The sequence below is a fragment of the Buteo buteo genome, chromosome 6 (assembly GCF_964188355.1).
Source record: "Buteo buteo chromosome 6, bButBut1.hap1.1, whole genome shotgun sequence".
Classification (NCBI taxonomy): domain Eukaryota; kingdom Metazoa; phylum Chordata; class Aves; order Accipitriformes; family Accipitridae; genus Buteo; species Buteo buteo.
Window position 1 is genome coordinate 12030360 of NC_134176.1, and position 22747 is coordinate 12053106.

Sequence of the window (22747 nt, forward strand, 5' to 3'; positions counted from 1 at the left end):
GAATGAATGTAGTATGGAAAACACTTAGACCAGCAAGACTAGCTGTTCCTCTAACGTACCTCTCTACTTATTCTCGACGTGGTCAAGGACTTTAGACCTTGCAAAGAGGTCAAATAGACTGAAGTGGTTTAGAAAGCCTAAGTACAGGTAAGGTTTGAATGAGAAAAAGTTTATCTGAACTTGTTTGTTCCTGCTCAGTGTTCGTATTTTTTTAAAATGTACATATCTAAACACTTTTATTTAAAGCAGTCAACCCCCCGCAACACAAACTCTTAAGACATTTTTCTCTGCCAGACCCAGCAACCGAAAGACATCTTCAGAGCTGGATGACACGGGTTTTGGCGATGCAAACATTTAGTCACAAGCCCATTACAAACACTCCCCAACACACCTCTCAGACCACACGTTCCAGGACACCAGTCATACCATTACATAAAATCCCTTCTTGGTTGCTAGACATGCATCTCAAAATGCCTAGGCCTGCTGCTACCTCCTCACCACACACCGACCTCCGAGTATTTTTAAAACTTGTCTCTTACGGAGAGAAAAAACAGCTGTTGTTCTGCAGAGTTGTATCAGCAGCAACACTGATAAACCTACACAGATCCCCAAGGAATATGAACAAGTAAAAGGCCTGTGTTTGGGAAGAAGTTCGTCATTGTTTTGGAGATAGGAAGAAAGCAGTTTTCCTTTCCAGGCAACTCCTAGAGACTTGAACAGCAAGCATGCAGTATGCTAAAGAAACAAGGGCATATTCTTGCAACTTGGTAATTTTACACGGCATTTGGGAAGTAAGCTGTTAAAAATCTGTTTCCGATTAATTTTTTTTTTTAATACCTCAAATACAGATTTACTCTGAAAGAACCTTTTGAGAACACTTTAAGAAAAATACTCTAAGTACAAACTTTAAATATCCAAAGTATGATACTGGTGCACTTTTTAGAAACAATTACATACTTAACAGGTGAAGTAGGAAGAGAGTATTTCAGAAAACATTTAATATGAAACCTTTTGTAACTTCCATCGAATACAGATTTACATCATTTATCAGAACACTTTTTCAGTTCAGACAACAAAGTGCACTGCCAGGTGAAAAAAAATACATTTGGAGGAGTGCTTAAAATTTAGGAAGTGAAAGGATAGGTGACCATTCACCTGAGAAAGTACAATGACTGCCCTGAAATGTCTTATTGCTATTACAAAACGGAGTTTTCATGGAAAAAACCATACTGAGCAGCACAGGCACGGGCAGAGCACTGAAAGCCAACTGAACTCCAGTAGCACCTGGAGTTCTCAAGCCATGGCATGATACAGAATATACAGAGAATAAAATGCAAATTCAGGAATATTTACTACATTTAACAACTATGATTACCCTTTAAACTAGCATAATCAATATCAATGCTTAGGGGGAAAGAGAGGGGAAGTCTGCTGCCTTCACAGACTACAGATAACAAGAACTAACTTGCAAAATACTAAGGATTTTGCATTTTCACCTCGGGTCAAATCTGAACTGTGTACTATGAGAAACTATCAGCTCACTGCAAATTTAAAATGCAAATTTAGGCTCCAGTTTAAAGCACATGTTAAGTACATGCTTAAGTGTTTCACTGAAATATAACCATAAAACAGTAATACAAAAAGTCAAGTAGATAATGCAGGATATTATCTACATAAGTCCTTGATGAAATAAACTGAGTATCAGTAGGAAACAATGCATGAAGAAATCTCTTCATTCTAGTTTGCAAAATCAAATCCGGCTCACCACAGTGATGGTTAAAAAGTGGGGACCATCCCAAAGTATCTTTGCGTCCTACAGAAAGCTAGTTGGCTGTCGGAGTTCATCAAGGGCAGGCTTCCACACTGCATGTTAAAAGAGCGACAGCGGACTCCCTCTGCAGCAGAAGCTAGGAGACACAACTGGCACAAAGCCATCAAAAGCAATACAACCAGAGCCAAGTGGAAGCACGCTGGAAGAGAGCTGCAAGGAAAAGTTTTAACTGCTACTGCCTATGGCTGTAGTTTAGCAAGTTGGATGTTACAACAAAGGAGATCAGTAGCCAATTTGATTCCCACTTTTGGGTTTCAATACTGTACACACCCAGAACGCAAAGGACAGTACTGCCACATGTGCAGCAACACCCCAGAATGGCACTGACTCGGACATGGCGACTTGCATCAAAATACTGTCACTATTTGAGAGTCCTTTTGTGCTTTATATCAGTCTGACCTAGTCTAATGTAGAGAACTTGGTCTGAAAGAAAAAGTCACTAATCAGCATTTAGCACATCCTTTTAGACTGCCTCATTCTGTACAGGAATGGTGGAACAACAGAAAAGTGTTCTTAGCTGCAATCAATACTCAATAAGCCAAAAGGACAAAGATACAATTTTAGTAGTTTAGCAGAAGCAGAAGAATGGAAGCGTTTACCCAAATTTTAATGCACAAGTCAACTACATTTTTAAAATTTGATTCAGACTTAAATAATAAATAGGTGGGCAAAATATAATGCAAGACTTACTCAGTAAAAGTGAATTTTTAATAATCTCATGAGATCTACTTAGAAAACAGGACTAATAATGTTCACAACCGTAAATCCAAACCCTTCACACACTTTTTTTTTCTTAACACAGCAGTGAACTGTAAACCTGCATTTACTGATTATCGCTTCAGTTATTTTAAATATTAACTCAAGTGTTTCCTCCTTGGCCATTTCAATTTTTAGCACCAAAATTAGCCCAAAAAGAGGTACTGGTACAGCTCGATGTTGTAAATGAATTGTTTACATATAATACTTTATATATTATACACACATACTGTACATTCACACGTCCACACAAACAGGAGGCATATTTAAATGAATATATTCTGTGTTTCAAATTGTTGTCAAAGACTTAGGAGCAATGGAAATAAAGCAGAAGGGGTAATATTTTACATAGTAGGCAACTTTAATGCTGTAGTGCACTTATAAAAAAGTCCAACTCTCCCTCCCAGCTCAGCAGCTTTTTTTTTTTTTTAATATCACTATTCAGAAGGATGCAGAAGTTATTGCCTAAATGTTATTCTATACATTTCCATCGGAATTCTCGAAAACACTTGAAATTGCTAACTAATTTACAACTTAACTATTTTTCTTGTTACAGCTTTAACTCATTGGCAATTTTGGAAGCAATGTTTTTAAAAGCTATGGATGTTCCCGATATCCGCTTAAAGCGAACTCCATTCAGGGACAGTCTTGGCAGTTTACACACCTCCATCTCCCACTGTACAAGGTTTTCCGCATGCCCATCTCCATGGACACAGAAAAGCAAGAAACGCTCTCTTTGTTCATAGTCACAATTATTGGCATCCAAGACCTTTCGTATTTCCCTCATCATGTCATTGGGATCCATGGAGCTGGTGGTTTTCATGCTCCAGGTAAAACGCAGCGACCGAGGCTTGGCTTCCTTGTTCTCGTCCTTCTGATCCACAGCTACATTGCGGCTGAAAGACAAGAATTTATTAGTTAGCAGGGCCAGCTAACTTCTCCACATTTCATGTTAGTGAAGCAAACTAACACTCAACGCACACTACTGGTATTAGAGCAGCATCTAGAGGCTCCGGCTGCGAGCAATGCCCCGCTTTCCTAGCTGCTGTACAGACACACAGTCAAGGTGAAGCATTAGCTGTTGGGGCTGAAACAAAGGTATGGTACGACGGGCGACAACTGGAAGTCACTGGAGTCAGGAGCATGAGGGAAACAACCTTGCAGAGGTAGAACTACATGCATCACCTACAACTCAATTTTAAGGCAAGTTCTGCTCAAACCCCTATTCTTAGGCCACGCGGCCAGCTGAAACACCAAGTCTGTGCTAGAAGTTTCTGGAACATTCAAATAGCGTGACTTGTGACTAAAGGGTGCTCAGCCCAGGTTGTAGGAATGCCAGCCCATGGGAGATGCCCACTCATACGCAACGGGGATGAGCCTGTGCAGAAAGATCCTGGGGGTTCCTCTGCACCTCCTCCTGTGCAGCAGGTTGGAGACCAAGCACTGGGAGGGCCCATGGCATCCCACAGTAGTTAGCTGCAAGCAGGAGGAAGGACAGCAGGACCAGGGCACCTTGCCAAGGGTCACCCACCTACTGTCCCAGGGCCAACATGTGCCACCCAGTTCTGGGCTGGTTCAGTTTCACTCTGGCCTTCCTGCACTGGTAAGTGTTTGAGATGATCACTAGAAACCCACCACATTGTAGGCTATTGGAGTTACCTTCAACAGGGAGGAAACTTAGAGATTAAGTAATTTGTTTAATACCAACAACTGATAGAGGTAAAGTGGTGAAATGTTTCGCTGCTACAAGCTATGCAGCTAAGCGCCTTTGAGGTTGAAATGCAGGAAGAAGAGTTGGAAGTCACTATCAGACACCACCTCAACATTGTTAGTAAAGATGGCAAATAAGATGGTTACCATTACTGTCACAGTTTTAAGAAATAAAGCACAAAATATTGAGGCTGCATTTCCCAAGTCTGCAACTGTTTTGTTTTTTTAATTAAAAAAAAAAAAAAAGCTTTTCCTTTTGTAAGGATAAATGAAGTTATGCAGGACAAAGAAAATAAACGTTCCAGAAATTTCTAGTTTGCAATGATTCTTCTACTTCAATTAAAATCAGTGGTCACGCAGCTGAAGAATAAGGAACTATATTTGGACCTCCAGGGAAAAAAAAATTACATATTTGCTTTATGAATATTTGCACACTGTCAGTTGCCTCTTCAAATTTGCTTGCCCTCAGGACAAGAGACTTAAATACATTGACTGTCATGCTTCAGTATTTTCTGAAAATACCTAACCTAACTGACCCCAAACCATGCAGTTTAGGTCTCATGTTGAGCTTCAAAGTTTGACTTACAGTATTAAGTCAAGCTGCTCTTTAAAACAGTTGGCAATGGATTTCCGGTTACACAATGCTTTTCTTCTACCACCATGAAAAGTAGGCAGTTATGAAAAAGTTAAATAAAAAGCGATAGCAAGGTCAAAACTAAATAAATAAGATTTCTCAAAGATAACCTATTTCATAATTTTATCTTCTATTAGAAAGACTTCAGTAACTGCAAGAGTCATAGAATTATGCTGTCAAATGCAGCTACATGATTTGCCAGATGTTATAAAATTCAGCAAGCAAATTAAAGAGAACTTTGTTTTAAATTTAAGGTTTTAATTTAATAAGGCTGTAAGAGGGCAGGGGGAACACCAACTTTTAGTCAATGCTCCTTTTATTTTTTGAAAGCTTTTTCTACCTGAAAACAGTTGGCAGAACCAGCACAAGTTTGATCATTTCTAGTATTTTTTGATATGCAGATTTTGGAAGAAGAGTATAACATGAAAAATATTGTTTAACTTTCTGTGATTTTGGAGATGAGACATATCTTATCACCCTTCAGTGGTTATCCCACACGTTTGCAGCCTCACTAGAGACCACTTACCTACACATCTACAAGACAACAGCAAATTATAATGACTAAAATGCAAATAAACACACAAGGGAAAAGGCAACAGGAAAGATGAAAGTTTAGAACCAAGTCAGTCAGTGCTTTAATAGCCATTTTGCAGACAGAAATGCTTCTTTGTTTAGTTTCAAAGCCTTACACGAAACAAAAGCTGCTGCCTGAAGCCACTATGCCACGTAATCAAGGGGAGAAAGGTTCAAACTCACCTACGTAACATTTTAAACAAAAATTTTACCCTCACCTTGAGCCCTCAAATCTCCCGTTCCTCTCATATTCAGTCGGGAGCCTCATTGAAAAGAATGCAGAAGCAAAAGGAAGTGGGAAAGAGAAGACAAATCTTACACTATAATATACAATATCTGAGTAGTTGCTAAAAGATACTGCAATCATACCAAAGTTGTGTTAAAATACAAAGCAACAAAGATGTAAAGAACTTCATAGGTTAGACCAAATTCAGAATATAGTGTCAAACCAAATGGAAGTCTATAAACTACAGTTTTTAAAAAGACCATAACTTATTTTTAAAATGAATGTCTATATATATTAATACTGTAGGACTCACTGAATAAAGTTGAACTTCTAAAAGCAGAAAATGTGAAACTAAAGTTACAAAGTGTATTGAAGTTATTCTATTATTTAGTAAGTACCTCCTAAAAGAGAAATAACTCCCAGTTATTTTTAGGCTAATGATATATAGAAGTTTTATCTGGGAGTACAATATATATTTGAAAAAATATCCTATTTACAGACAAGTCTCATCACCCTGTGTGTTTTTATGCACATCAGATCTGAGGTATTAGGTGTTTAAAACAATACCAAATACCTTAACGCAAAAGAACAAGATACATATGTATTTTAACAAAAGTTTAGAGGTAAATCCAAGCTTTCTCAAGCTGTGGTAACTCTATCCTATTAATTCCCACAGTGACGCATCTTCCACATCTAAGAATAAACAAGCTTTCTGTCTTCTTGCATTGCTTAAAGCTACATTGCTGATCACTACCATTTTTTGAAAACACATTATCAAGCAGAATTAAGGGGAAAATCATCTTCCTCGACCTTCCCATTATTGCAGTACCATGGTTCGACATCTCAGCATTAATTCTGCTTGCAGGGAAGCTGCTTTTATAAGGCTCTTATCAAGACTACTCTAAGCTAGTACATGGCTTCACTGAATAATGTAAATTATTAAAGCAGTTTGGCTGACAGGTGTCTAGGGATAGGAATGTAAGATGGTAAGCTTATTTTTTGATGCAGAGCAGTACTTAGATCAGGGTGTGGGGGGTGTTACGAGGCTTAATTTCCTCCTGCCTTTTGAGGGTTGTGGTGAGGGAACAGGCTTGTAAGAGGACTCTGCAGTCCCTGTCACGAGGAAACAGACGCTGTGTTAGCACTGCGAGGAGCACGGTGGCAGCACTTGCTGTACAGGCTATGGAGCCTGCTCCTTGTTCAAAATTCACACTGCTATTGCAATAGAAATCCAATTAAGAAAGTGGTAAGTCACTCAGCTATGAGCTGCTTGTCACAACAGCATCTGATCAGAACCCTGCTCTCTGAGGTAGTGCACAGCACATGGTACGACAGAGTCTCTGCTATGAAACGTTTGCCATTGACTAATGAACAGCTGTCACAAGCAAAAAGGATAAAGATGATAATGAGAAGAAAACAACTGACAAGTCCTCAACTAATTCTAGCACTTCAAAGTGGGTTTTTAATGGTAGTTACTTTCATGAGATCTCATGCTACTTATCTATTGTGTATATAGGAGAAGGTAGAAAGAGACTTTTCAGGTCTGCATATACAGTCCCTGAACTCATCCTTGACAACAACTCTGTAGGACCGAGAAGGCAGTAGGTGGGAAGGGAGAAACCATCACATGTACCAGCTGAACAAATCCACACCTTTCAGGTGATCTGGGAAAGGCTCTTTTTACCAGGCAAAGCAAGCAACAAGTTTGAAGACACTGCTCAACTGAAAAATTGAGAGTACTTGAACTTTAAAGAGCCTACTGTGAACCTACGAAGTGGAAGACAACAGCTTTGTTAAGAGCTGCAAGCATTTATGGGGCTTTTTGTGGTTTGGTTTTTTTGTGTGTTTTGTGTTTTTTGTTTTGTTTTGTTTTTTTGTTTTTTTTTTTTTTTAAAAAAAAACTCGCCAAAGGTTGTAGAAAACGGGAACACAACCAGTCTCCCTGATAATGAATAGTCTTACTGTTACTGGAATCTGTCCAGAAAAGTCTGGGAGGGAAAATCCCTAATGATGTTCTTAGACCCTTTCATGGTTGAAATTAAGCCAAACTGTTCTCTTTCTAAACCACTGTACTCTAAATCTAAGAAGGTCATAATTTACAAAATACCTGCCACTTTGAAATAATAAACACTCTTTCATGGAAGCCTCTCAGAAAATCCTTACTACGCTCAGTTTTTCCATGCATCAATGCTCCATTTGTTTAGCATGAGGAACTGCATTCGGTGACACGCATCCTCAAATACAAGCCATCACGTCAAGCTTTGGAGAGCTGTGCCAGTCTTTCTAGATGCTCCTTCCTTCATGAAGCACATGGTTATGGTCCAGTTCTACAGCCCAGCACTGGTGCTTCAGGAACAGTCACTTACTGTACTGCTAGTACTGTTTCAGTGGGTCTGCAAGTCAGAGGCAGCCCTGAGGCCGCCTCACTGCTAATACAATCTTCACTTCTGTGGGAACTACAAATTGCTAGTTTATGCTCTGAATTTTCTGCTTTTGCTTGTATTTTTACATAAATTAATTTTATGGACCAAGATGCTCCTTGATCTTGAGAATGGAACAAATATAAAGGAAAGTTGTGTTCTCATTTGTCATGCAATGCCTATACACTATCTCCCTTATAACTTGTGAAAGGCTTTCAAAAATGTTTCCATATATCTGTCCTGAGTTATGCTGTGTTTTCTGTTCTTTACATCTTTGTACACTGTGTTAAAAATCCAAATAAACACAAAGAAAACTGTCTAAAAAGATACGGAAAAACAGCAAAAAGTGCAAGACGCTAAAATAAGATCAATTTATGGAAATGGAGAAAAGATGCTGCAATAAAATCCAGAACATAGAAGGTGATTTTTGCTGTCAGAAAGTTAAGTTAGACTTCCACAATATGCAGACTGGCAAAGACAGTGCATGGTACAAGAGATACATATATATTTTATACCTCTGTGCACCAAGTACAGTATTAGAACTCAGTAGTTTAAAAAGGAGTGACTGATTATCGACTTTTGGTTCAGCTCCGTAGAATGATGTTGCAGTAGTATATATACGTGCTATTCAGCTACAGTAGTTCTTTCAGTATCAAAGACTCATAGCATAAGAAGTGAGAAGAAATTGCCAAAACCTCCAATATTTTCAATTTTATTTTGTACCTACATACAGATCAGGTATGAAGGGGCACCATGCACACTTAAAACGGAATTTAAAAAGCAGGCTCTGGTCCTGTGTAGGTGGTGTAAGACTTTGCAAATCTCTTACTCAAAAGGCATATTCATGGAAGCTGTAGCAGCTATTTCCACAATATTCTAAGATTCTTGGCCTCAAGTCAAAGGAAAATCTTTAAAAATTATTAAAAAAAATAACTTTTTAAAGTCTCAAATTTGAACAGTAACCTTCTAGTTTAAAATTGTACTCATATTGGCATTTTCCATCTTTCTTCAGAGCAGCAGTGTAACAAACTTATATGTATCCAGTTGTGGAGGTTGCACAGATCACAACCCTTTGTTTTAAAAGCAATGTGACTAGAGAGGCAAAAGCTCCCTCTTACAATGTGGTATGCACCCCACAACTCATGACGCACAATGGGTTAAAACTATTTCCGCTGCTCAGTTTCATCTGTATGCTGTGTTGGACTGTTTCCTTCCTTAAAAGTTGGTGTGTGTTCTTTTTCTCAAGTCAGCTATGACAATGCCAGCCAGCGCAACCAACACCAGTTCTAAACATAGTCATGTTTGGAAGAGCTCTGATTATTAATACCGTTGCATGGAATTTACTCATTTAAATCAGGTAGGACTCGGACTGTACATAATAATCCCAAATTTAGGCAGCAATTTACATGTCTCAGGTCGCCCTAATCAAAGTATTTCCTTGAAATGGTCTGACAAACTTCAAATTAGTCACGTGCATAGCCTTGCATTTTGAAAGTTAAAACAGATGTCTGGTTTTTGGCCCTGTCTCCCTATTTTTGATCAGTAGTTGGAAATTGAAAGTACTACCCTTTAAGAAGCTCCAAGTTATCATACAACTGAACAGAGTGTTACAAAATTCTGCTGGAATATTTACCTGCGGATCAAAATTGTATAACCAACTTTCATGAATCATAATGGATTGACAAGATACATAGCAGCTTGATTCATTCCCAAATTGTAAAACTAAATTAAATCCTTTGGGCTTGAAATGCAAATCAGACTTCTGAGCTTTTCCCTTTTGTCCGTAAATTTGCATAGATGTTATACTTTTTGTTTATAACTGAAGTGCTCTTTTTGCACTGCAGCTGCAATTCACTTCAGCAAATGCATCCCATTTTAAAATAAGTACACAGCCGTTGCATCTTCATTCAATCTTCCATACAAAACTGTTATTCACAACTGTGTTCAGTTTGCCTTCTATTGCATCAACTGCAGGCAACACTTCAAACTGTTTTTTTTTTTATAAATTATCACAGAACAAAGAGAGAAAGAATGTAAATTTAGAATCACTTACCTTTATTTGCTTGTAACCTTATGTTTTGTTTATACTTTCATCATTGTTATCAAACACCTCATTCTTCAAACATAAGCATGCTAAGTGTATTAGTACAGAGAACAGAATTACTTTGGTACTACCAACTCTATCAAAGAAAGAAGAATTCACAAGGCATGCTTAGCATCTTGTTATACAGGTGCCACAGATTCTTAAGTATCATCATGAGTTAATGGATTTATTCTATGCTTTCCTCTCAAGAAAGAAAGTATTTAGTTCTCAGCAGAAAGTTTAGTTTTTCAGAAAACCAAGGCTAGAAAGCCAAATCTGTTGTTAATTGCAGGAGCCACTTTTTTTAAATATAAATAAATCCTACCTTTTGATAAACCTGAATGACATGTTTCTAAAAGAAATTAAGCCAAAATAATAATTAACAAAAAAGTCTTGTACAAAATAAATTGAAAAAGCCATTTAGAGTGAAACATGCAAAAAGATCTCATTTAAAACACGCAATGAAATTACACTTCAATACATTCTGAGATTAGGCAGAGGATTTAGGGTCTGAAGAGTCAAAATCTTAACATTGCTACTTCCAAACTTAATTTTTCTGGGAATATGCCACCAGTAGTTATTATGAATTAAAATACGTACTAGTGTCGAAACACTTTGAAACTCAATCTGCAAGGCCACATAAAAATATGTTTGGATTTTCTTCATGTATTTCAAATAGAAAGCAAAAATCAGTAACTCTACTGCAATTAGATCTTGAGTATTTTCAGAGTTAGGTTTCTTCCTTCCTTCAGCACGTTAGGTCAGCCACGCTGTGCCAAAAACTGCCTTAAATATTTAGTTAATTTAGTGACAGAAGATGTAACAACTGCCTACACCAGAACATACGTAGTTCATAATCAAAAGGATTCTGATTCCCCATAGAGAATGCTAAAATAAATTAACATGTTTCAAGGTTCTTTATAATTTATTTAGAGAGAAGAAACATAACGATGTCCTTTGATAACACTATTCACCTCTTTAGTAGTCTGTACAGCACCTATACTAAACAGAGCCCCAACTGTAAAAGGTCCTCCAAGTGCAAACTTAACCATCTCTAACAGTGCTACTGTATTACAACTGCATGTTATTTAATCAAGTTCAGATGCAATTTAAACTATTGTCAAAAGTAGTGGCAGAAAAACTTCAAGAAAACCACACTGCACTGCAAAAAGTTGAAACTCAGAGGTAGTGACAGAAGTTTGAATACTGCCTAAACAACCGAGTGAAAAGCTTACATGTTCACAGTTTGAGCATCCACATTTGGAACGTCAGATGGAAAATTAAGTAAGGATATTACAAACAAAAGTACAGTAAGAAAGATGTGCCAAAAGAATGTGTCTGATTAAGACTTCACTTGACAAAAAGCAGATGACTTAATTCTTAAAAAGAAATTCAAATTAATCTTTTATCCCTCTCAACAGAAAAAAAAGGGGAAAAGAAGAAGAAGAAAAAAAAGAGAATTTCATACAGTACAGTATTTCCCAGGGAAGTGTTAGCTGGCAGAGAGCTGAGCAGGGTAAAACATTTACCAAAGGCTAGGCTGTCACATTTTTGTTTTTCACAGAAACAACTTCTAAATTTTTAAAGAAATTCAGTCTCTAAATTGAAATCAGCCAGTTGTGAAAAACTGTGAGTTTGGCTCAGCATTATTTTGTAGGAATTGGAGACTATGAAGAGGATGCTGAGAGAGAGAGAGGAACATATAATCACAGAACAGACAGGAAGGAAATGGCTTGGTGCTGATGTGATGTAAGCCTAGAACAAAAGCAAGCAGGCAAAGATCAGAATGATATATTCAAAAAAATTTCACCTGATGAGGAAGGTACAAAAGCATGAAGATTATCTTAAGGCAAAGATCAACAAACCCTCACTTCTGCAAACAAAAGTTGTTGGTATCAGAGTGGTCTGAAGTATGCAGTATGTGAACCAACAGGTTTTAAATATAGAAGGAAAATGATGGTTTTCAATTTTAGGGTTTGTAGGAACTAATTTAAATCATACATGGATTTGAAACTAGAAGTCCAATTAGAATAAAAACTGTTAGTGCAGGAACAGCACCTACTTAAGCTAGGCTTTGGCTAGACCAACATACCTTCACACCAAAATCAGCATCTGCACATGAACTAAAGGTCAAAACAGGAATAAGTTTTTCAAGGTTTGACCAGACTCCTGCCTAGACTGAAAGCATAGTACTGCCATTATTTTAACATGACCTATGCTAGCACTACTGCCAAAAGAAACTTGTGTCTCCTGCCCCTACCCTTTCACCTGTGATAATTCTATTCATGTGTTGCCAGCAAAGTTATTCTGGAAACACTGACAGCCTAAGTGATTGGGAAACACAACCTGAGCTTCTAATGCTCCATTAAATATCAAGACTGCAATCCTAGTTTATGCTGTCTACTGACTGACCATGAAGTCAGAGCGAGCAGCTTTTGAACTGAGCTGAAATGTTTCAGCTCTGCAGCATTTGTACCTGAGACATGAGGATGAAGAGCATAGAAGAGCGCAGACCAAACTGTCTCACTTTTTATTCCACTTGATTCAACTGCTAAAAACAAATAGCTTCTGTAACCAAAAAGAACTATGAAAAAATCATAAGCCAGTGCATTTCAAGTTGCAGAAATTGTTAAGCCATTAATCAGAGAATGTGGACAAAACCACCTAAGCGATGAACTACTAGGTGTTTCTACTACCCGGTAGAAAGGAAATGTTGCATTACCATTTTAAGAGGCTTACCTTCTTGTTAGTTTTGAAGTTAGTTTACTGAACAGGTTAGTGGAACCCCTGGTTCGAGTCTGTGAGAGTGGTGTTGCTTCATGGGACAGACTGGGGGAGGCTGGTGGTCCATTGTAGGTAGCAGTACGTCGCTCTCTGAGCTGGCCATGGAAAGTGCTCCGACTAGCCGTTCCTCTGGGAAAACGAATACGATCAGGTGTGGTTGCACTGCTAATGCTGTGAGTTGAAGCAACAGGAGTTCTTTGATCGGGAATAGTGCTAGAGCAGAAAAAAAAAAACCAACGCTAGAACTTCTTTCCAGAAGCACTACAGTTCTGCAGGAAACACAAAACACTACATTCTACAGTAAAGCATAAGCAGACACTTTTATATAGGCCAGGGTTGGAAATATCAACATTATTACAGCACTGTATGGAATCAAAACTTGTAAGAAGTTAGGATTAAAAGGCTGCCGAAACAGAAACCTACATAGGCAGAAAAATGCAACAGGAGTATCCTGGAAAAGACCAGATAAACTAGGCATACAATGTTTCACTGAAGACTGATAAAAGAATAGACAAGTAAAGTTTCCTCCCAGGAAAGAGAAGCAATAGGTAACTTTAGTGTCTCTCCCTCCACATTCTATATATTCATCTTTGAAAATCTTGCTAATTTGAAAGTATCCTACACAAAATTCTCTACAAGTGAACTGCTCCAAGTAGTGAAGTCCTTCAGGATACAGAATTAAAGTCTCCCACAAACTTTGACAATAGGGAACGCCCAATACTCCTAACACTAAGAAAAAAATTAAGGTTCATTATTGCAGGATTATGTCACAGACAGCCTGACACACCACGAGACAAATGTAAACAAGACTAAAAAAAATGAGGAAACACACATCTTGTGGGCAATATATACTAGAACAATCTAGGACTAAAATTCCACAGCACAAAGTTAAGAAGCAGTGGGTATAAGTTAGTTTCACAACGATTTCAGGTTCTTACATAGGCCTGAAGTTATCTGCGCCATTGTCTATTGGAGGCAACATCATCTTCGTGTGCACAGAGGCTGACATGGACATCGACTTCTGATGTCGCAGCCGAACACTGGAGAAGGATGTAGTACAAACTGAAGCAGGGCTAGCTGCGTAAGCGAACATTTCTGTCAGGCTGTGAGGGGGTTTGGGTTCAGGCAGAGGCAGAAAGAAGAGCATGATGGACCAACAACAAACTACTGCATAGAAAAAAAGCAAACTTTTCCTTCTATTAACTGATTTATCAAAGAACACGAACTCTAACAGCCCTCTTCTATGTAAATAGTAGTAACTACCCTACACTCCCCTTAAAAAGCATCCTTACTATATCACTTGACATCTATGAAGTGATCATTCTCTTACCATTAGCATTAGTTTGCAGTGATACCCTCCTTGACATACAGAACCTGAATAACTCAGTGTTCTGTGACAAAGCACTGCTATAAAGCACTGATGTAACTCGTATTGGTCTTAACATTAAAAAATGCATTAAAAAACCCCACCAACTGCACTTTCCAAAAGACTGATGATAGCTCCATTACTGCAGTGAAATACTTTGTTTTCAGAATGTATCCATGTTAAAAGAAATCAGTGTAAGTTGGGCAAGCTCTCAAATCTCGATCCACATCTGATAACTGAGGGACTTCACAGGCGCAATCGAAAACAACAATATCATGATCTTTAACAAGTCCAGAGAGGTCCAAACAAAAAGGCTACTATAAATCAACCTGCACATGTAGGAAGCAATAAATAACACTTGGTGTTCTCTGAAGAAAGAGGTATGACTGTTGAAGAGCGTCTCATATTGCTTGGCCATGAACCTTAAATTCTCCAAATTACCATTCAGGCTTTGAAGGAAGGTATACAGTGCTGTCTTAGCAGAATGGCCAGTAAGCTGCCAGCTGTATAATATGTTAAAATAGGAGCATGAAATCTTTTTCTTTCTTTGGGCCAAAATACTCTTTGCAGCCTTCACATTATCTAGTAACAATAAGGATGTGAGAAAACTGAGAGGCCAACAAGATGTATTGGACCTTTCAGGCTACAACACCGTATGTCATTCATCTTGTTTGCTTTAAAAGTAAGGCAACTGTAGTTCAGAAATATTGTTCGAGGCTAAGAAATCGTAATTGTCAGCAACAGTTTCATGACACTGCATGTTCACTTCCACGTTACATCATGACTGCACATACTGAAATTCAAGTCCTGTTATCTCATTCTGGCATGTCAGACTTCGGAGAAAGCTAGTCCAGCTACAAGTATCAAGCTGACCCACTTCTCAGGCTTAGCTCCCAAAGCACTAGTAGAAAACACCCCACAGCTCAGACATCAGAACTGCTGGCTAAAACAGTTAGCAAAATCTACTACTTTTTCTCTTGGTTTTAACTTTTCAGAATCTAGAAAACTTCATCCACATCGTGTATGCATCTCTACAATGAAGCCTGCAACACAGCCCAGCTTTTACATTATCCCAGGGTATTAAGAAATTGTACGGAAATAAACATTCATCTCAAAAGCAATACTCTGAAGTCAAGTAATCCCCAAATAATTGGTCACTAGCCTCTCAAGCACTTCTAGTTCCTTTCAATTTGTTGCAAAAGATAAAGGAGAAAGAATCTAGATTTACAACACATTAGACCCAGGTTTTATTTAGTCGCCTGCTTCCGAAGATGTGATAGCTAAAGGTATCAGTAAGGTACCAGAGCACGTATTAAAGCATATATATCTCTTCCTCTGAATCTTTGCTAGAAATCAGCTTCCTTACTAGCCTGGGAACACAGAAACAGTGAGCTAACATTCACTAATTAGTGCCAATGCTTATTAAAAATCTGATGCTGTTGTAAATCATTTGTGTTACAAATGATTTAAAGCAATTGCCTATAATTATGAAGAGTGTTTCACAAGTCCCCAAGTGCGTTAATTAATGCTCAGACTTTGGAGGAAAGCCAGCAGTCCTCTGCAGAATGCCTGTGTCAGCCACACAATGTGTTAAAAGTAGGGATGTGAAACTTCAAAACCTTTTTTTTTTTTTTTTTTTTGCTTCTACCAGTCTGGCACAGGGGTCTTCAAGACTACTTTCTCCAACACCAAGCCCACTAGCTGACTATCAATTCCTCAAAGTTTCCACACATTTGGAAATACTGCCTTCTCAGAATTCAATGTGCAAGATAAAAGCAGAACAAGCAACATTTTAAAACTTTCTCTACAGAAAGAAGAGACTTCAAATGTGCACATCTTGCCTTTTAAGGCAAGTCTCCCAAGTTTTCACTGGGTCACAGTTAATATCTGGGTCACAGTTAATATCTGACTGGCTATGGAAAAACTAAAATCCAATCTGTAACAAATCATTTATAGCAATTACTCCTGCCTTTACCATTTGCCACCAATAGGCATTTCAAAAGCACAGAAAGCATTTTTAACAAAACCTTGGATTTATACAAAGCCCAGGTTCTACGTCAGATCTTGCCTCACAGAAGAAGAACCATTACAAGTTTCTAAAGTTCTTTCTGCCAAGTTGAAAGTACAATAATTAGATACTACAGAAACACCTGAAGGCAGGCAGAATTCATCCTGAAGAGCCAGTCCCATCAACAGCTATGTCGATTTAGCCTGCGTTAAAGGTCCCTGCATTTCATGTGATCAGCCAAGCCTTTGCCCAGTTACAACAACAAAATATTCAGATATAAGTTCTGAATTCTGTGCCAAATCACAGTAATTCTGAAATTGTGCCAAAATGAATGTGCAGTTTAGTGTTGAAGCATTTCAGACAATGAGAAATCTAATTGTAAAACAATTAGCAATGCATTCTCATTATCTTTTCTTGTTTTAACCCTCTATAAAAAGTAACAAAAGTAGTAATCAATAATACATGATAAAAGCTATAAAGATTTTTTTTTCCCCAACAGTGAAAATATAAATGCTCAGACATTTCAAATGACCTAAACAGGGCTAAAGTTTGCAGGATAAGCAAATGATGTTTGGATACCATATTGACAATAAAAGATAAATTATGTAAGGATAACCAATTATGAATATAAAATAGAATTAATGTAGTTGCCAAGTACTACTCAATGTTAACTTTGAGCTTAATGCCCATATGCGACAAACCGGAAAGACAGTAGTTTGCTGAGAAACTCAAATCTGGGGAAAAAAATAACAATTTCAGAAGACAGCTCCTTAGGATTATGAAGTTACTCCTAAATTAAGGGGACATCTGAATCTCAAGCCTTCTTAGTAAACAATATCTAATAACTTTAAAAAAATGTAATAAAGAAATTTTAGATAAGATATTGCAAAGATATTAGTTTAAAGATGAACAAAAATGTAATTAAACCAAGAAATCAAGTAATCGAATCCGATCAAAACTATTTTGGACAGAAAGATCCATTTTTCAAAGACAGTTTGGAAAGAAAAAAGCTATTAACGTATCAAATCAAAGAAAGGCTGGTGAGCTTTAATCTAAACAAACTTGGTAACATTAACAAGGACTAACCAATGAAGGCTGAGACAGACACACTAAGAGACAGTACCAAATAGCTGTGCTGTACTTCACAAGACAGTTGACTGCAGGCCCAGCTGGCCAGCTAGACTTTTGGCACTCTTCAAACTTATACTTGACTTTTTTCTTAATCACTTTCAGTTTGCAGAAAGCTAGGAGGAAGAGACAGGGTCAAAATCATGTTCTTTATCCCTAGGCTCCAGGAGTCAAACAAGGGACAGAAGGACCTTCCATGCAACATCACAACTTTGCCACTCTTCCTTATGAACTGCTGAGAGGAAGTGGAAAAATTCTGTGCAAAAAATGGCAGATCTTTCACCAACTTAAACCCGACCTAGAAGAAAAGCATTTTCTTCCCACCCTTTACAATATATCATAAAATTAGGAAGGGCTGGAGAAAATTGGTAAGAGTAGGAGAGATGTACATATTCCTCCAAGCTTAAGCATTTTTATTAAGTACTAGCTCTCTGGGTGCTCTCCTGGCAATGGTCAAGTACTTAACTGTTACCAGTTTTTAAGACCAGGAAAATTCTGTGAAGAATGGGTGGTTGGAACTTAAAACACCTCACCCAGCCAGGAAATTTGGTGGTATGTTTCACAAGTGTTACTCTATACCTAATGCATACGTTCACTATTATCTTTATTTTCTATGGCTCTCAGTCTTTGGTACACAGGTAAGGATGGCACTAGACATGGCCATGGTGCTAACCCATGAACTGGTTAACTCCAACTCCATTGCATGCTGCAGTCAGGCTTTCATTCAGTAAAGTAGGAGGAAACCTGTTATTTCTCTAACTGTTTTCACTCAGAATATGGAGGTATCAGTGCATCCCTTCTCAAGATGAGTTCTGTAAACACTGGGAAGCAACTACACTACAAGAATATCGGTAAGGAACATTATTAGTCCAAGACAATGGCCTACCACTGTTTCATCTTTCCTCAGAAAAAACTGACCTTCTCCCTGAGACTTTGTAGAAAAACAGTATTCCAAATAATCCCAACAAAGTACAGTTTAGAGTGAAATGTAAAAAGAGAATGGCCCAAGAGAGATGGACTTTGTCGTTTGACAGTAAACAAACCTCTTCTGCAAGCGTATGTTGTTTGGCCACAGGAGTTAACAGCTGAGTTAAGATGAAGGCTGTACAAATATGACATGTATTTAACCAGAAATTAGGAACTTCCTTTTACATTCTAAGTATAAAGATTGTATGAATTAAGTATAGGAAAAAAAAACCAAAAAACAAAAACCCAACATACTTACAGGTGCTCCATAACCAAGGATCTGTACTCACCTTTCATTAAGAATTACACTAGAGTATTACTGATTTTTAAATTAGGCATTACAATTTTTTGCAAATGTGAAGACAGGGACATATACCATATGAAGACATTTCATATACCTGTTCTCCTTGCCATTTTGTATCACTGAATGCCTATCAGCAGTGGTTCTTTCACTACAAACATATGTGTTGCGCCGCGTCATTGCTCCAGGGGCAGTATTATTCTACAATTAAAAAACACAGGCTTGTTATTCCCCACAAAAGGCTTTTCTGGGGTTAAGTCTACATATAATTGAAGGCAGTTTTACTTCATGCTAGTTCTACACAGTTAGAAGACTTACAATAATTAAGTTAATATACAAACACCTTCCAGTATTTTTAAGGAATAACGCAATCACAAAAAATAATTCTAACAAGTTGTTCTTGTATTTCATGTTGATGGCTCAAAACAAATATCGCTTAACGTTTTTAATTACCAATGTTCTGAATTACAAACTCTCAGCATGTATAGCATTCATCTACATCTGGATACCTTATGTCTTTATAACCTATTTTTGAAATACTTTACCACTTGCAGATTGTAGAATTTTCCTTTAAGTTAAAACCATACCCTTAAACAAGATAGGAAAAGCAAAGACTTAAGAAACAAATGAGGTAAAATTCAGTGGGAAGGTAAACATGGACTTTTAAATATTAAAATACTATAAAACACTAGACAAGTTTTAAAAACAGGGAAGAATAAGTCAAATTAAAGAGACAAATTGCAGAGAATTTTAATAAGACATTTTAAAAAATATACATTTAAATACAAGCATAATACATTGAGGACAAGAGAACCAGGGGAACTTAAACTACAGACCTTACTTTAAAGGGAGAAAAGAAATAGAATTACTTTGCCTCTGTCTTTACAGAGAAAGAGGGTGGAGATATGCCCAAGTTGGCGGTCAATTTTCCAGGAACGACTGAGAAGCTAGGTAATTCACAGATAACAGAATTATAAAAAGTTAGATGCAATTACTGTAGGAAAAGCATGGTGGTCCAGATAAACATGCACACCCAGGTTGTAGAGGAAGTAAAAGCCGGCAAGCCTTATATTTTTTTCTCCCCACCCCAAGAACATAACACAGGAAACTGCATATGGTTGGAAAAGTGGAAAAAACATTTAAAATTTTTCTTTAAAGAAAAGGATCACGGGGCAAAGCAGGAAGCAAAATAGGCTATTAACTTTAAACATCACTGCTGGGGAAAGTCTTGGAGGAGGCTAGCTTAAGGGAATGACTGGTCAGCACCTGGATAAGCACATGTTGAGTAAGGATGGCCACTAAGAATCAGGCAGGGGACTTCATGCTCAACTAACCTTTTGGAGTTCTTTGAAGAATTACTGCTATGACAGACAAGGGAAATTCAGCGGATTTTCAAAATAGCATTAAGAAAAGGTTTTACATAAATGGTCACAGTAGAGAATCATGGGAAGAAGGATAAAAAAAAGAAAGGAAAAACTAGTTCAAGCACAAAAGGAGAGTAGACAAACCTTTTTTGTTTCCAAACCTGAAATAAAACTGTTACAGTGGAATATTCTCAATAACCAGCAAAAGCTCCTCCAGTGCCTTAAGGCATAATATTTGCTATACAGGGAGTCTCAAGCAATGCAATCCCTGAGCAGCAGATTTAATGAAGCCATCTTGCCTCTTTAAAAGACTGCTGACCTGTTATACATCTTTACGTGAATGTACAAACAAAAACGAAACCAAGTGAACTGCGCAACCTCCTGGTGTTAAAAAGTACAAAGAGTATCAACAGTATTTTAGATTAGCAAAACTATTAATTAAAATCTAAGATGGATGTAGTTGTCTCAAGGGTTGTCAAGAATTTTTCACTGGATATTCCTTAGGCATAGGCATGTGCCAAGCATCAGCAGAAGTCCTCCTGGCCCCTTCCTTGTACTTTATTCCTTACGCATCCTTTGTCTTTGAATCTGTTTGTTTATTTAAAAAAAAAGTCACATTGATTCTTCCACTTTTCTCTGACATTTGTCATTGGGCAAACTCCCCTCTCTTTACTAAACTTGCTAGCAATGAAGTCTGTGCACCTAAGGTGAAGTTTTGTTTGTATGTTCTTGAGAGGTCACGCTGTGCAAGATACTTTGCGGAGCCCTCACACACCAATGGTACATTGAAGTATTGCCTATTAATATTTGCTTATCATTTTGGTCTGTGTTCCTGAACATGCTAGAGAATGAAGCACCTAGAAAATCCGACTGTTTTTCTGGTGGGAAATACACACAGAAATGGGTGGCTTCCTTCTTTCTACCTGCTCCCTTAGAACATTAAATATTTGTCTCCCTTGAGAAGACACCACATAACATTAAAATGTACTGTGATGTTGCACATCTAGAAAGACAAGACAGCCATTTCTGTGCTGGATCAAACTTTAAGGACTATGCATTTTCAGGTTTGGGAGTGGACAAGTTTTGTTATTCATATCTGAAATCAGAGGATTCTGAAGATGGACTTTCCCAGCTCTTTCTGGAATGCAAAGACAGAAGGATCAGTATACATTTTTTTCTGTTTGGCTCAGATTTCAGAGGTCATGAGAAGAGATTTAAGCATTTCAAGCTTTCAAATGTCAGTTTTAGCAAGAATACAGTCTTGGTATTGGGGCCTTTACACTTTTTAGCATACAAGCTTTCACAATTCATCAATGAAGTTCTTCAGCTATGACTTTTTTGTTCAGCCAATCTACTGCATGACTAAATTGCATAGATGCACAGCACAGGGAGCCTGAAACTGGTGTCAACAGCACCACACTACTCCCTGATGGAATGACAACCCCTAGGGTCAGGGTTAGCTGCATAAGTTCATCCTTGTGGCACTATCTGCCTTCTTTGCAGAAGGTGTTGACAATGCAAAAGCACGTTAAGACTTCTGAGCATACGCACAAGGTCCAATCACAGCACAAAGGACAAATTTGTGGTACAGAGTCCTCCTCTTTTCCTAGGGAGTCTTGTGTCCGCTGCTTAGGCAGGCTATTTTCACATTGAGACACCAAGGCAAGGACTGATGAAAAACTTTCAAAGAATCAGCTTCTGACTTACAATAATGAACCAATCTATTTACTTAAGAGCACTAGTATGTTTTTTGGTCCTAAATGATTTTCCAAACATACCATCTATCCTCCTCTTCCAATTTTCTTGAAGCTATACTAAGGGCTCTGGGGCAGCCTGATTACAAGCATTGAGGAAACATCCAAAGCTGTGAGTAATAAACAAGTTGTTACTAGTTGCTGCTACCTATGCAACCCCTGTAGCAGGTTTTCAGTATTGATTTGGTATTTGCCCAATGAACTTGAATATTTTTGATGTGGGCTTGTTCAGCTTGCAGAACTATTTAGTTTGCAAGAGCTTAAACGCTCTGTCAACTTCAGAGGTACAGCTTGGAGCCCCTTACTTCAACCCCAGACTTAGCTATCAGCTCTACAAGCACAACTCTTATCCTTAAGTGCATGCTTGTAAGCTCTGTTGTTTAATAAGAGCAGCACACAACTGGCTAAGGGTCTCCAGTGAGGACCAGTTCTACTACTTTCACTGTATCTGTCAAAGTAATAATTGTTTTTAAACAATATTTTTCTGTCTCTTCAGTGATTTTCTCACCGTATTACCAAATTTAGGTCTTAAGGGCTCAGTGAGAACACAAACTCTCTCCACCTCAAACTTTTTTCAACTTCAGGACAACATGGTAAACTCCCAACATTCTTTTTTTCCTTCTAGATGCATGCTAATACTGTAAGAAATAAAACTCCCTAATCAGTTCCAGGAATTGTGAAAAAAGTCAGTGCTTCCCTCTATGCCCAACAGCCAGAAAGCAAAAGAATAATCTCTAGCCAGGGGAGAAGATAAAAAAGAGAGTTTGCACTGTTTGACATCGCAACCTATAAACAGAGACAATTTTAAACCCTAATTAATTGAGTGGCATCACAAGTCTGATT

At 37.9% G+C, this 22747-nt stretch overlaps 1 protein-coding gene across 13 annotated transcripts in view; it reads right to left on the bottom strand.

Annotated features, from left to right (window-relative positions):
* Positions 1 to 978: 978 nt before the first annotated feature.
* The window catches only part of MARK3 (microtubule affinity regulating kinase 3), a 64350-nt gene continuing 42581 nt past the window's right edge, over positions 979 to 22747 (bottom strand). For 4 of the 13 annotated variants that reach the window (XM_075029758.1, XM_075029760.1, XM_075029759.1 and 1 more), the window contains 6 exons: positions 18884 to 18987; positions 13956 to 14120; positions 12973 to 13230; positions 10559 to 10585; positions 5723 to 5767; positions 979 to 3483 (listed from right to left, as the gene is read on the bottom strand). In XM_075029758.1, the coding sequence (XP_074885859.1) occupies positions 3138 to 3483; positions 5723 to 5767; positions 10559 to 10585; positions 12973 to 13230; positions 13956 to 14120; positions 18884 to 18987 (945 nt within the window). In that variant the 3' untranslated portion in view covers positions 979 to 3137. The remainder of the gene's footprint in view (positions 3484 to 5722; positions 5768 to 10558; positions 10586 to 12972; positions 13231 to 13955; positions 14121 to 18883; positions 18988 to 22747) is intronic. The other 9 variants (XM_075029765.1, XM_075029766.1, XM_075029771.1 and 6 more) reach the window with 6 other exon arrangements.